At 47.9% G+C, this 14339-nt stretch overlaps 1 protein-coding gene across 1 annotated transcript in view; it reads right to left on the bottom strand.

Annotated features, from left to right (window-relative positions):
- Positions 1-14339, bottom strand: part of MYRIP (myosin VIIA and Rab interacting protein) — a gene marked incomplete in the record, with an annotated part of 307310 nt that overhangs the window by 15417 nt on the left and 277554 nt on the right. Inside the window, 2 exon segments of the mRNA XM_014590459.2 lie at positions 2445-2606; positions 12709-12903. Of these exon segments, the coding sequence (XP_014445945.1) occupies positions 2445-2606; positions 12709-12903 (357 nt within the window).

The following is a 14339-nucleotide window of genomic DNA, read 5'->3' as shown; positions in this document are numbered from 1 at the left end:
TCTATGGTGGAAACTGAAAGGTTAGAGGATACTGAAGCGTGGAAAATGGTTATGGATACTGGAGATAGTGTGCAAAGAGAGTAGGAGAAGGGGGAGAGTGTGAGGAAAGAAATTAAAGAGAAAAATAGAGAGGCAAGACATGTATGGGACACAGAAATGAGTTATGAGCTGTTGATGATAATATGCAGCATCCTCAACGGACTGGTATGAAGTGTATTCATGTTGGGTAAATTCACTTTACAAGCTAAGTGATATATAGTGATTGACTATGTCAAATAAATAATAAAAAAAAAGAAAACCAATTAATGGGGAAAATTAAGCTTTTTGAAATGCCAGTCATGGGAATTAAAAAACTAATCTAAAAGAAAAGGCAGAGACCGAAGACTCAGAAGAACATTTTCTCCTGACACAAAGTTAAGAGAGACTTTTCCAGAAATGCTCGTAGGGACAACCTGGCATGATGCAGTGGACAGCACCCTCAGCATGACATCACCCCAACTCAATCTGCAGTTTCCTTTAGCACTGGGCAATGGCGTCTTGTCCCCAAGGGAAACGCCAAGTTGAGAGCATCCCTCGAATCTGGTCGAATCCAAGAACAGAGTTTAGCATATCTACCTCCACAGTGGGACCCCTCCTTCTACTCTGCAGGAAATCCTGTGTGAGATTTTCTGGGAGACAAGACTTTGAATGAGAACAGACAATAGCGAGTCAGAGCCTCTGCTCTTGGGCAGCAAATGGCAGTGTGGGAAGAGTCTCCACACTAATCAATGTCCGACATTGAGACTATCTACCAGCTGAAGGCAGAATAATAGCTTCTCATGTGAATAAAGAATTCTTAGGCAAGTGCGTATATGCCTGATGGCAACACCGACCTATCTCCCAAAAACTGCACAGCACAGACTGGTCAAAAGTGTGGGACGTGGGACCAGCAGTTAGCGTAATGGCTATGTCGCTGGACTCCCATGTAGTCGACCACGGTTCGCGTCCCGGACCCGGTGGCTTAAAACTCACGCCGGGCGCGTGTGCGTGTGTGCCCAAGATCTCAAGAGGAGAATGGAGGAGAAGGGATTGCGACGTGGCCATCACCCCTGGGGGATGATTTCTCGCTTTCTGTCTCTCTGTCTCTCTGTCTCTGTCTGTCTGGCGAGTGCACATGCCCTATAGCAAAAACCTCTCCAACAAAACCAAAAAAAGTGTGGGACGTGAGGGCTGAAAGACGTGCTAAAAGCCTGGCTTTATCACTTTTCAGTTATTGAACCTCGGGCTAGTGGTTTAACTTTTTGGAACCTTAGTTTCCCCAGAAATAAAAAGGGAAAGATAACATTAGCCACCATATGGGATTGCTGAAAGGATTAAAAGCAATAATGAGAGGTAAAGTATTAAGCACAACTCCTGGCACCAACTACGGTTGGCTGAACATTGGGTATTATCGATAACAGTGTTGTAATATTTAAATATGAATGATAAACTAATAGGCATGTTTGAACACATGGAAAATGGGCACTTGGCGATTCCTAGGTGTTCTTCCATAAGACATAGCTCTAATAAGGCTAGCAGGTGGCATAGTGATTACAGTGCCATGGTTCAAGTCCTAGACTTGGAGGCTTGAAAACTGCCATGCACGTGTGTGTGTGTGTGTGTGTGTGTGCCCCAAATCCTAGAAGGAACATGGAGGAGAAGTAATTGTGGCATGGCCATTCCTCGGGGCGGGGGGAGTGATTTCTTAGTTTCCATCTTACTGTTTCTCTCTAGTGAGTGCACATGCCCTATGGCAAAAGCCTTTAAAAAAAAAAAATGACCCTAATAATTTAAACAAAAAAAATTGTAAGCAGCCTACACATAGGTGCCTTTACGACGTTATAGCAACTCAGTAAACAGTTCTAGAACAGCCATATCTAAATTCTCCCTGCTCTTCACACCACATAATTGGTCTGAGAAATCTGCGCTTGCAATTCCACTCATCGCTTCATCCCATTTTTATCAAGTGCCAGATTTGTGTTAGGTATTGTGAGTTACTATGGTAAACTAGACAGCCATAGATAGTCCCGCAGCCTTTAGTCTACAATGGGGAAAATTGGCATTAAATAAGTAGTCAGCAGTGTGGTAAGAGACAGCAAGAAATGGTCCCGGGGTGGAATGAAAACATATATAGACAAGAGACCGATGTACGGGTCAGAAAATTTGCTAAATAGGAAACCAACATAAGGTTTTGAAAAGGAAATCCAGTACTCAATGAAAGCTAATTCTTCTCTGAGAGAGAAGGCGGCTGTAGTCAACACAGGAGGGGCTGGTGGGGTCCCCCTGGAAAGACTGTATCCACACAAGCATGCTGGAGATGACGAGAACTGAGAGATACAATGGCTTTGCAATGGTCTGGAGGAAGGTGGGGCTCCCTCTCCTATCGCCCTGTGGTCCCCCATTGGGGCAGAGAGAAGAGCTGTCACCTGGAGCTCAGCATGGTGGACCTGGGCTGCAGCGGTGGCGACCTGGTCCTCCAGATCTGCCAGTTCGGTTTCATCGGTTCCACTGTGGATGCAGCGGGCGGCGTCCTCAAGGTCATTCAGCTGGCCCTCCAGGCCGTACACGGTGCCTGCGGCCAGGTACACCTGCGGAGAGAGCACAGCCCTCGGTCTGAGCTCAGGGCAGCAGACCCAGGGGTGGCAGGGCCCTTTCAGAGGACCCTGGTAATCCCAGAAAACAAAACCTAACTAGACTGGGGACCGGCAGGTGGCGTGGTGGTTAAGGGTGCTGGATTCCCACGTGGCTGACTGCGGTTCGAATCTTGGACCTGGCGACTTGCTGCCTAACTTTCTCTCTCTTTCTTTCTTTCCCACTCTGTCCTCTCTGGTCAAATTTAAATAAATAAGTAAATAAATGGATAAATAAAGTTAAAAAAAAAAGATAACTAGGCTGAATATGGGAGGGGGAAGATGAGAGTCCACCATTTATAAACGTCCTTCACTCTTTTTTTTTTTTTTGGAGAGATTTTCACTGTAGGGCGCATGCGCTCGCCAGACAGAGAGAGACATAGAGACAGAAAGCGAGAAATCACCCCCCAGGGGGGATGGTCACGCCGCAATCCCTTCTCTTCCATTCTCCTCTCGGGATCTTGGGCACGCACGCACACGCGCCCGGCATGAGTTTTAAGCCACTGGGTCCGGGACGCAAACCGCGGTCGACTACGTGGGAGTCCAGCGACATAGCCATTACGCTAACTGCTGGTTCCCTAAACGTCCTTCACTCTTAAATGGTAGCATGAGGTCTTGCTGCCCCATCACTGCCAACCACACGCTCCTAACGTTCTTAAAAGGAACAGTTATGAGTAGGCTGCTTTTGATAAAACAGTGTGAACTACATGACATTAGCTATGTAAATTCCAAGTTGGGCCAGTGGCTATAAACTAAAAAAAAAGAAACAAAGTGAAAAACTCTTTATGACATTTTTCAATAAAAACTTCATTTGGTGGTCAGTGAATCAAGAAGAACTCAGAAACATGAAAGAGGTAAACTTAATTTAAAATAATTACAAATTTCGAGTGAATTCTCTCTGATTAATTACTTTCTGCTTGCTTTAAAAAAAAGTTAGGGGCTTAAAAGTACCTGAAATTTGTAGTAAAAAAAAACCCAAAAACCCCCCCAAAAAACAAAAACAAAAAGCCTTCTTAGGAAAAGAGTATAATGCATGGGGCCAGCAGGTGGTATGGTGGTTAAGGCGCTGGACTCCCACATGGCTGACCACAGTTTGAGTCCTGGACCTGGTAGCTTCTCACTTTCCCTCTTCCTCTCTCGCTTTTTCTCTCTGGTCAATGAAAAAATAAGAATAATAAATAAAATTAAACAATCCTTTAAAAAGACTATAACGCTAAGAGAAGCATGCTAAATCTAGCTGCCTGTCGATTTTGACAATTTTTTGAGAGCTACTGATAGCACATCAGATAAGGGGAGCAATCTGAGACAAAGGAAGAGAAATATTTAGACTTATGCGTACACAAGGTGATTTCCATAAAAGTGAGCAACTAGAAAGTAACATCATCGGAATAATTTAGGTAAGAGATATGGGCTGTAAAACAAGAGCTTCCTCAGCCTAATCAATACTGTGATGAAACAACTGAAAACATAAGGCACAAGATGTCTCTGAAAAAAGATAATTACTTAAAGAGAGGTTCTCGAAGTTTAACCAACAGCTATAAAATTCTCACCATGTAATCACAGCAATTTAGAGTTGATTTGAATGAAACGCATGGGCAAGAGTTTCAACAGTCCCCTTAACTCGAGTTAAAAATACAACCAAGTTGAGGACCAGCCAAGAGCTTATGCATAAAAAATCGTGCTCATCTTTTGCACTGAGATGTTCCTATTACAGTGAGTCTCTGGCACGATTCACTCTTTGCCATTGAAACTGGCCATTTTATAAGACATTTCAAAGTGAAGAAAAAGTAGGTGCAGGTTTCACAAAAGCAGAGTGGACCGTGCACCATTCTCCGGCCCCATGAGCTGGGCCTTGCGAGCTTCAGGCAGTGACTGACACGGTAGACATCACATCAGCTGATTTGCCAACCATGAAGGGGCCAAGAATCAAATGTCTGCTGGCAGCTACTGAATTTTCGTTTGTCTTTTATTTTCTTTTATACGTTTTTAATTTGCTATATGTGCTTGCCAGAGAGAGCTGTATGTGTGTGTGTATGGGAGGGAGAGGCAGCAGGAAGTAAGGAATCATCCCCCCAGGGAAGCTGGCCATGCCACAATCCTTCCTCTTTCATTCTCCTCTTGGAATTTTGGGTATGCATGCGCACACGCATCCAATGTGTTTTTCTTTGGAGACAGCGCAGTTTGAGTCTCGGACCCGGTGGCTTAAACTCACGCCGGGCGTGTGTGCGTGCGTGCCCAAGATCCCGAGAGGAGAATGGAGGAGAAGGGATTGCGGTGTGGCCATCCCCCCTGGGAGGGTGATTTCTCGCTTTCTGTCTCTCTGTCTCTCTCTGTCTTTCTGGCGAGTGCATGCGCCCTATAGCAAAAACCTCTAAAAAAAAAAAAAAAGAAAAGAAAACTGGAAGTTGAAAAACTTCCTTTCAATGTGGAAAAAAAATGAATGGGGGAGAGAGAGGAGAAAAAGAAAAGAAACAGAGAAAGTCAGGACAGTTTGGAATTTATTACATTTTTTCTAATTGCGAAAGAGCATTATGCACATGCCAAGAGAGAGGGAAAATAAATTTCCAAGAGACGCATGGTCCCTTCTCCATTCCTCCTTTTCATCTGGATTTGGGCGTGTGCATGCGCCCAGAATGTTTTCAAGCCAGTAGGGCCAGGGATTCAAATTGCGGTCAGCCATGTGGGATCTGGCTCCCTTAACCACTGCGCTAATAAGGGCTGGCCTTATTACACTTTTCAAAAACTACGTTCCCTGTCTGCAACCAAACAAAAGCAAATGTATTTTAGTAATCTAAAATAAACTTAAACGTACAGTTTTACAGAATGAAACAAAATTTGGAATCGTTTCAATGAAATAAATAACTTAACTGTGACAATGGTTAAGCGTAACTTCCCATTGATCCAGGAACCTTCATTTTACCAGAAACACATGAAAGTCAGTGTCATCACAGCCGAGCAGCGTATCAACCTGATTGTTTATATCTTCGACACTAATGTCATCCATTAAGTTCCTTGTGTGTGTGTGTGTGTGTGTGTGTGTGTGTGTTTTGAGACAAAGCAATATGAAAGAGCTCCAAGCCCTCAGGAAGGCCAGGATGTTGTCTTTTACTTCACGTTCCCTAAAAGCCTCCTTTCCTGGCACCACAGGGGAGGGCAGACTCCGTGGTTTGGCACTGACACGGGCTGAACAGGAACTTCCAGCCAAAGTGACGGTGCCTAAGGGGCTGGGAGATGGTGTTAGGAGGAGGAGGAGGAGGGTGACAGCGAGGAGGAGGATGACAGCGAGGAGGATGAGGACATGCATTTCCTGAGCCCAGGCGCTAATCCCAGAGTTTCCTGTGATTTATTTAATACTCAAGGCAACCCTTCAGGCACGTGCTTTTGCGGTCACCAGGTTAAGATGAGAACATTCGTGTCTTCCGCAGGGTCCGCAGCTTCCTCTGGTCTCTCACTGGGACGAGGAGGAGTCTGAAGGGTGCTCTGAGAGCTGATGCCAGGTCCCGGGCCTTTCTCACCGCCCTGTGAGGCCGTATGCTGAATCTAGGCTACCCTGTTACGACAGTTTCCCTTCCAAATGTCACCAGAAAGGTCCTAGAGCTATCGCAGGCCTAGCTGGATATGGTACTGGCTCTGTCCCTGGCTTCAAATGACCACAATTTAACAGGCTAGACAATGACAATGCTATTTTGGCTTTACGAAATAACCCATTTTAAAACCGTTCACCTGTGCGGCTTGCTCAAAATCCACTTTTGGAGAGAACTATGGTTACCATGTCTGAGGACTCTGTGTCTTCTTTCTGTCTTTCTTTCTTTATTTTTTTGAGAGTTTTTTGCTATAGGGTGCGTGCACTCGCCAGAAAGACAGAGAGAGACAGAGAGATAGAAAGTGAGAAATCACCCCCCAGGGGGGATGGCCACGCTGCAATCCCTTCTCCTCCATTCTCCTCTCGGGATCTTGGGCACGCACGCACACGCGCCCGGCGTGAGTTTAAGCCACTGGGTCCAGGACGCGAACCGAGGTCGACTACGTGGGAGTCCAGCGACATAGCCATTACGCCAACTGCTGGTCCCGACCTGAGGGCATCATGATGGACTTGGTTGACAGGAAATATTCAGGAGACACAGATAAGATAGAAACGAACAGTATTTCTTTTTTTTTTTTTTTCTTTTTGGAGAAGTTTTTGTTACAGAGCGTGTGCGCTCGTCAGAAAGAGAGAGACAGAGAGACAGAAAGCGAGAAATCACCCCCCAGGGGGGATGGCCACGCTGCAATCCCTTCTCCTCCATTCTCCTCTCAGGATCTTGGGCATGCACGCACACGCGCCCGGCATGAGTTTAAGCCACTGGGTCTGGGACTCGAACCACAGTCGACTACATGGGAGTCCAGCAACATAGCCATTACGCTAACTGCTGGTCCCAAAAGGGACAGGATTTCTTTGTCATTCTCTGAGAGCAGAGACACCCCTGAGTAACACTGACCACCTCGGCAAGGCCCGGTGCCGTATCCTCCCAGTGCTGAGGGAGTTGTCCGAGAGCCCCAAGGAGGAGGGCCAGCATCCTCTGCATGGTCCTGGAATTGGTGGCAGAGCTGGGCTCCCGGGGGGCAGCTTCACTGTGGCTGTTCCCACTGCTCGTACCTGTCCTGGGCAGTATGGGCAGAGCCGGAAGGGACCAGGGACTGCCCTTCCCTGCCTAGGTGGCTGGGGATTACGGAGACCCCAGGCTGCCTTTGCCACTTAGCAATGGGAAGGAGGCAGGAGATGGGGTTGAGAAGAGTTGACCCTCCCTCCCATTCACCGCCCTGCATAAATCCACAAGGTGCCTTTTCCTATGAGCTGCACCACAGGTCTGAGAAGAGGTCAGTTCCCTGTGACCCCCTGGGTCCGCTCTCCACCCTTCTCTGCTCTGCCCTGTGCCCTGGGAGATCGACCTCCATGAACTTCATCACGAGACTTCCCTGGCTGGCTTGGGAGGGCTTTGGCCAATGGGTAACACCAACAGCAAATGAGGAGAAGAAAGAAGTTAAGGGTATTTCGTTCCCTACTCTCTCCATCCCATGGTTATGGCTTTCCCCGTGGGGCTATCCTCCAGCCTCTAGTCCTTCCTGGGCCCTGGCCCCGTTTTGTAGGAGTGGTAACTGCTTCTCCCTGTTACAACTTGCAGTGCCCTGCAGTCCTCAGCCTGACCCATACTTCAGTTACTACCCTTCATGAAACTCCTTCCTAGCCAGACCCCACAGAAACAGTAGGACTCTTTATTTATTTATTTTTTTTTTGAGGTTTTTGCTATAGGGTGCGTGTGCTCACCAGACAGACAGAGAGAGACAGAGAGACAGAAAGAGAGAAATCACCCCCCAGGGGGGATGGCCATACCGCAATCCCTTCTCCATTCTCCTCTCGGGATCTTGAGCACGCACACACACGTGCCCGGTGTGAGTTTTAAGCCACTGGGTCCGGGACGTGAACCGTGGTCGACTGACTATATGGGAGTCCAGCGACATAGCCATTATGCTAACTGCTGGTCCCAGAGACAGTAGGACTCTTCAGCAAGAGCTTAATGTAGCCAGAGACACGGCCTTCCGAGTAGCCCCACTGTGTGCTGCTGAGGATGCTGAGATGAGCTGAGGTTGTGCCTGCGTTTAGGTGAAGCAAGAGCCAAGTTTACGGTGTCATCCCCCAGCAGCAGGTGAGATGCGTCAGAGCTGGGAGACCAGGGGACTCTAAAATCCCCATGCCCCCCCAACTACATGGGCACAAGGCCGTTCGGGGAAACAGGAGATCCCATAGGTAAGGTGCGCCTTTGTTTTATCTCTTGTAGCTCTGAAACCTCCAGAAGGATTTTCAAAGGTTAACATTCTCAGCCAAAGATTCCCCAGGACAGCATTGCCTTTTCTATTCCTGACAGTCCCTGGGTCCCCAGCACAAAGGAGAGGCCGCTGAGGAATGAAGGCGTGTCCTTGGTAACACAGGCTGACAAAAGCCACAACCCGATTCCATCAGCTGGGCCCGGAGGCCAGTTTAAGAGCCAGCTCCGGCCTCTCTCCAGGGCTCAGCAGAATTCGCTGAATTGCGTTCTGGAAAGAGCAGTGCGAGCTACACGCTAGGCTAGGATCTGGTGATTCAGAGCAGGAAGAGCAGTCATCCCTTCTCTGATCCTGAGTCCCACAGAACGCAAAGGAACATGACAGAGCATCTCCTGAGGTGAAATCTGAAAAGCTGGGGGTGGGAAGGAGGAGAGGAGGCAGAAGGAGGTTAACTCTTCGGGAGCAGGAGAGGCATGAGCGGGGCTCGACAGGGCAGGGCGTGCTCCCCTACAAACCCCAGCCTTCCAGCCCTGCGCTCCTCCTGGGCATCCGCATCTTAAATCAGTGTATAAATGAAAGTGCTTGAATCAAAAGTGCTAGTGAGCCCGAGAAAAGAAAAATAACACTCACTAAAATGGTCTTACAAAGCTAAAACTCACATTTTTCAAAAATACTCTTTGGAGGGGGGAAAAAAATGGCAGATGCCTTTGCTTTTAATGTGCCATCAACTATTTTCAGTTAAATCTGGGCTTTCATGCATTGTTTTTTTTTTTTTCTTTTTGATATTGTACTCTGTAAAAATATATTCTTTTCCTAGTGAACCATACCTTTAAACTTTTAAATTCTGTGTGGCCAGGGTCAGGGCCATTTGAGGACCATCAGCAATGAAGGAACTGCGTTACAGATCCATTTTTTTTTTAAGAGAGATTTTTGGGGGCTGGCAGGTGGCGTGGTGGTTAAGGGCGCTGGACTCCCACATGGCCGACCATGGTTCAAGTCCTGGACTTGGCAGCTTGCTTTCTCACTTTCCCTCTCTCTCACTCTGTCCCTCTCTGGTCAAATTAAAATAAATATATTCATAAACAAAGTTAATTAAATTCATTATTTATAAAAAGAGATTCTTTGAGAATAGGGTACATGTGCTTGCAGAGAGACAATTAAATTCATTATTTAAAAAAAGAGAGATTCTTTGAGTATAGGGTACATGTGCTTGCAGAGAGACAGAAGCAAGAAATTACCCCCCGAGGGGTAGCCACACCGCAATCCCATCTCCATTCTCCTCTTGGGATTTTGTGCACGTATGCACACACACCTGGCATGAACTTTAAGCTGCTGAGTCTAGGGCTTGAACTATGGTCTGCCATGTGGGAGTACAACGACATAACCATTACACCATCTGCTGGTCCCACAGACACATTTAAGTAACAGAGCTCCTGCACATCAGAACTAAAACATGAGTGATTTTTTGCTTTCTGTCTCTCTTTTTCTCTCTGGCGAGCACATGCAACCTACAGTAAAACAAAAGGACTTCGAGTCAGGTGTAGTGGTGTGGGCTTAAAATCCCAGCTATTTGGGGGACCAGCAGTTAGCGTAATGGCTGTGTCGCTGAATTCCCATGTAGTCGATGGCGGTTTGAGTCTTGGACCCAGTGGCTTAAACTCACGCTGGGTGCGTGTGCGTGCGTGCCCAAGATCCTGAGAGGAGAATGGAGGAGAAGGGATTGCGGCATGGCCATCCCCCCGGGAGGTGATTTATCACTTTCAGTCTCTCTGTCTCTCTCTTTCTGGCAAGCGCATGTACCCTATAGCAAAAACCAACCAAACAAACAACCAAAAAAACACCTCTCAAAAAAAAAAAAAAAAAAATCCCAGCTATTTGGAAGACTAGGGCAGAAGATGCAGGAGTTCTTGGCCAGCATGGGTAATATGGTAAAACCTTGTCTCTAAAAAAAAAGGGGGTGGAGGTGGGCCACCAAGGTGGCGTGGTGGTTAAGGCAGCTTGATCCCACATGGCTGACTGGGTGGTTCAAGTCCCAAATAGGCATTTCAAAAAACAAGCTGAGCACACCCAACATCCTGAGAAGAGAGTAGAGGGGAAGGGTTTGTGTGTGGCCATCCCCCCTGTGGGTGCTTTCTCACTTCTCTCTCCCTCTCCCTCTGCCTCTCTCTGGTGAGCACACATGCCCTATAGTAAATTAAAAAGAAAAAAGAGAGGGGGCTTCATTCATCCGATGTTATCACACGTTAAGTATAGACGTGCTGAGCACTTCCTCTGCTGGGCTGAGCATTGAAGTGACTGACATGAAGGATACGAGGCCTTGTTTTGCCGGAATTTCTATATCTAGAAATTTCTAGAATGTCTCAGCCTGGGGTGCACAGTGACCCCTTCAGCCACCCCAGGTGACACCATCTGGAGACGGTTTGGATCCTCCTAACGATAAGGGCTGCTCCTGGCGTAGTGTGCAGAGACCACGATGTTGCTAAACATCTGACGGGTCAACCCCGTGCAAAGGACGATGTAACCGAAACATTAATAGTGCTGCTTGAGGGACCAGCAGATGGCGTAATGGTTATGTCGTTGGACTCCCACGTAGTCGACCATGGTTCGAGTCCAAGACCTGGTAACTTAAAATTCACGCCAAGCACATGCGCATGTGTGTCCAAGATCCCAAGAGGAGAATGGAGGAGAAGGGACTGCGATGTGGCCATCCCCCTGGGGGGTGATTTCTCGCTTTCTGTCTCTCTGTTTCTCTCTGTCTCTCTGGTGAGCACATGTAACCTACAGCAAAAATTTCTCTCTCAAAAAAAATGCCCATTTAATGGCGGTGAATCACGTGAGTGAACTCATTCTTCAGCGTATATTTAATGGGATCATTTTAGGAGTTGGCTGGTGACATGCCTATCAAATACTGGTAGGCATACCTAGCGTTTACTGGGTACTTATTTTGTGTCAAGCATTGTGCTAAATATTCTTTTCCCAGTGAGGAAATGCAATGCTAAATGTACTTAACAGTGAACATTTTCCTTGTGCACAGCCAGGTCCATGAGCACTGGCTGGTTTGCATCCTTGTGGGGGGAAAGGAGAGGAATATGAAGGAGGGGTGATGGCAAAATCTGGGGCTTGGTGTGGTCACGAGGTCATGCAGGTAATGCAATAGGGTCTTCATCCCAAGAGCGCCTGGGCGATTATGAGGTGGAGCGGTGGAGACCTCAGGAGAAACAGAGGTCTTCCTGCAGCCAATGGCAGCGGGAGGCTGGGCCTATTGGGAACAAGGATGTAAGATGGGGTGGGTCTCTCAGTTAGAGGGGCAGGGCAGACCAGCTGTGACGACTTAAGTTATTTCAGCAGCCACTCTCCTTCCCTGCCATGGCACCGGCCATACTCCACCGTGACCCTTGGGATCTCTGCCATAGTTTCTGTAGACATGGCTCCCTTCCCACCATGCTTCTCTGCACGTTTGTTCCCAACAGCTCACATCCGTTCAGAGAAGCGCCTTCGGCTACTGCAGACCCTTTGCCTGTGGGCAGAGAGACTGAAGGGCCTGCTGGCTGTGTGGTGCCTCCGCTTTAAGTCAGCATGGCGCTGGGATGCAGCTCATACCCAGAGGGCCCTGCAGGACCAGGCTGGAGCCACTGTGTGTGGGAGATCATGGCCTTGTTCGGACTCTTCCTTTCCTTTGCTCTCCTCCTTCCCTGTTTTTTGTTTTGTTTTGTTTTCCTAAACTACCATAGGGCACATATGCTTGCACATGTGAGAGAGAGAGAGAGAAGAGAGAGAGGAGAGAGAGAGAGAACTCCCCCATTGTGGCATGGTCATGACTCAAACCCTTTTCCATTTTCCCATCCTGTTGGGATTTTGGACACGCACGCACATGCCTGGTGTGTGTTTCAAACCTCCAGGGCCAGAATTTGAACCATGATTAGCCATGTTGGATCTGACTCCTCCTTAACCACAGGCCACAGGGCCGGCCTCACCCCTTCTCCTTAGAACCCTTCTTGGGAGCTCTTCCCAATAGGTCACTTGCACATAAATCCTCACCTCAGGGACCGCTTCTGGGAAACCCAGCCGAAGACCCTTCCTGAGAATATATTTGGCAAGATGATGATGGCAGCGGTGGTGGTGGGGTATGTATGTGTGTATGTACTGGTGTGTGTAGGGGTGTGTGTGTGTGTGTCCCCTCCTTGTAATGAATGACAATTTCATCAGCATATTAGTCACACATATCCGTCCTCGACAGGACACACCCACGCCCTCTTACGTTTTCCTCCAGGGAAGTCAGCTGCTCATCCAGTCTCACTTGGTCTGTCCCAAGGGGAAACGTCCCCTTCTCTCTGTCAGGAGGGACCGGAGGGGACTCCCAGGGCCCTGTCGATTCTGCGATCAGCTCCTCGGTGGCATTGATGACTTTCAGGACTTCTGTGGAGATGTTGCAGAGAGAGACAGCAGAGTACTTCTGTTTGACCCAGTAACAGAAGGGGACAGAAGACAAGAACAGCACATTAACAACGACACGGAAATCCTACACCGCCACGGCACGCGTCTTCATGAGATCGACCTACAGCAACACACACAGACAGCCATGTGCCGAAGGAGGGGGATCAAAGTCTACACGGTGGAAGGGAACAAGGAGGAGGCCTGGTTTCCCTCGGCCTAGCTTCTGTGGGTCTCGAGAAATACCTTCAGATTCTTAGGAAGGAAGGAAGGCAGGAAGGGAAGAAGGGAGGAGGGAGGACTCAAGTGGGAGCTGTACGCCCTCTACCCACTGCTGATTAGTTAATGACCAACAACTCAACTGCTGGGTGATAACTGCTGGGTGACAGAGTAGGACTGGGAGACCTGGGCTCTAGGTCTGACTTTAATTTTAGCTATTAGGTTATCGGGAAAGGCATGACATATTTTTTTCTATGCCAAAACGTGTCAAGACTTTCCTAACAACTCAATAGTTAGGAAACCTTACCCAAGTTACTTCCTATTTCTGGAACTCATTTTTATCATCTGTACAATGAAAGTACTGGAGAAGAGTTTTTCTGTGGCTTTTTTTTTTTTTTTTTTTTTTGGGGGGGGGGGCTTTTTGATACAGGGCATGTGCGCTCGCCAGAAAGACAGAGAGAGAGAGAGACAGAGAGCGAGAAATCACCCCCCAGAGGGAATGACCACGCCACAATCCCTTCTCCTCCATTCTCCTCTCGGGATCTTGGGCACGCATGCACACGTGCCCGGTGTGAGTTTAAGCCACTGGATCTGGGACTTGAACCACGGTTGACTACATGAGAGTCCAGTGGCAAAGCCATTATGCCAACTGCTGGTCCCTCTCTGTGGCTTTTTGATGGACACTATATTAGCTCACACACTCATTTCCAAGCCCATCTTCCATTTTGTCTATCACAGAGGTGAGCTGAAAAATATCCCGTTTCCTTGCCTCCCTTGCAGCTAGCTAGGAGTAGGCACGTGACATAGTTCTAGCCAGTGACTCTGAAGTGGAAGCATACGGAGGGGGATTCTAGAAAAGCTTTTGCTTTCCTAATCTAGGGAACAGATGCATCCAAGGCCCTGTCCCTCCCCGTTTCTGCCTTGAGCACAGGTATACAGCTCATAGCCAACAGCAATGAGGACAGCTACCAAACTACCAAGGAAGGTGGAGCCGAAAGACTGCAAGAGCCTGAGCCCAGAGAGTGCTGGATTCGTGGAACCCCTGGGAGTCACCACCTCCCTCTGAACACCTCTTCTTCATGAAAAAATAAGAACTCCCCTATGTGCTGAAGCTGCTGTGGGCCAGGTTTATGTTACTAGAGGCGAAACATACTCCGAACTGACACTCGTTGCAGCTTCCAGTTTTTTTTTTTTTTTTTTTTTTTTTTTTTTTTTTTTGCGGTTGCGGTGTGTTGTGCC

This window comes from Tupaia chinensis, unplaced genomic scaffold (genome assembly GCF_000334495.1).
Source record: "Tupaia chinensis unplaced genomic scaffold, TupChi_1.0 Scaffold000451_1, whole genome shotgun sequence".
NCBI classification, from domain to species: domain Eukaryota; kingdom Metazoa; phylum Chordata; class Mammalia; order Scandentia; family Tupaiidae; genus Tupaia; species Tupaia belangeri.
This window is presented reverse-complemented; position numbering and strand designations above follow the sequence as displayed.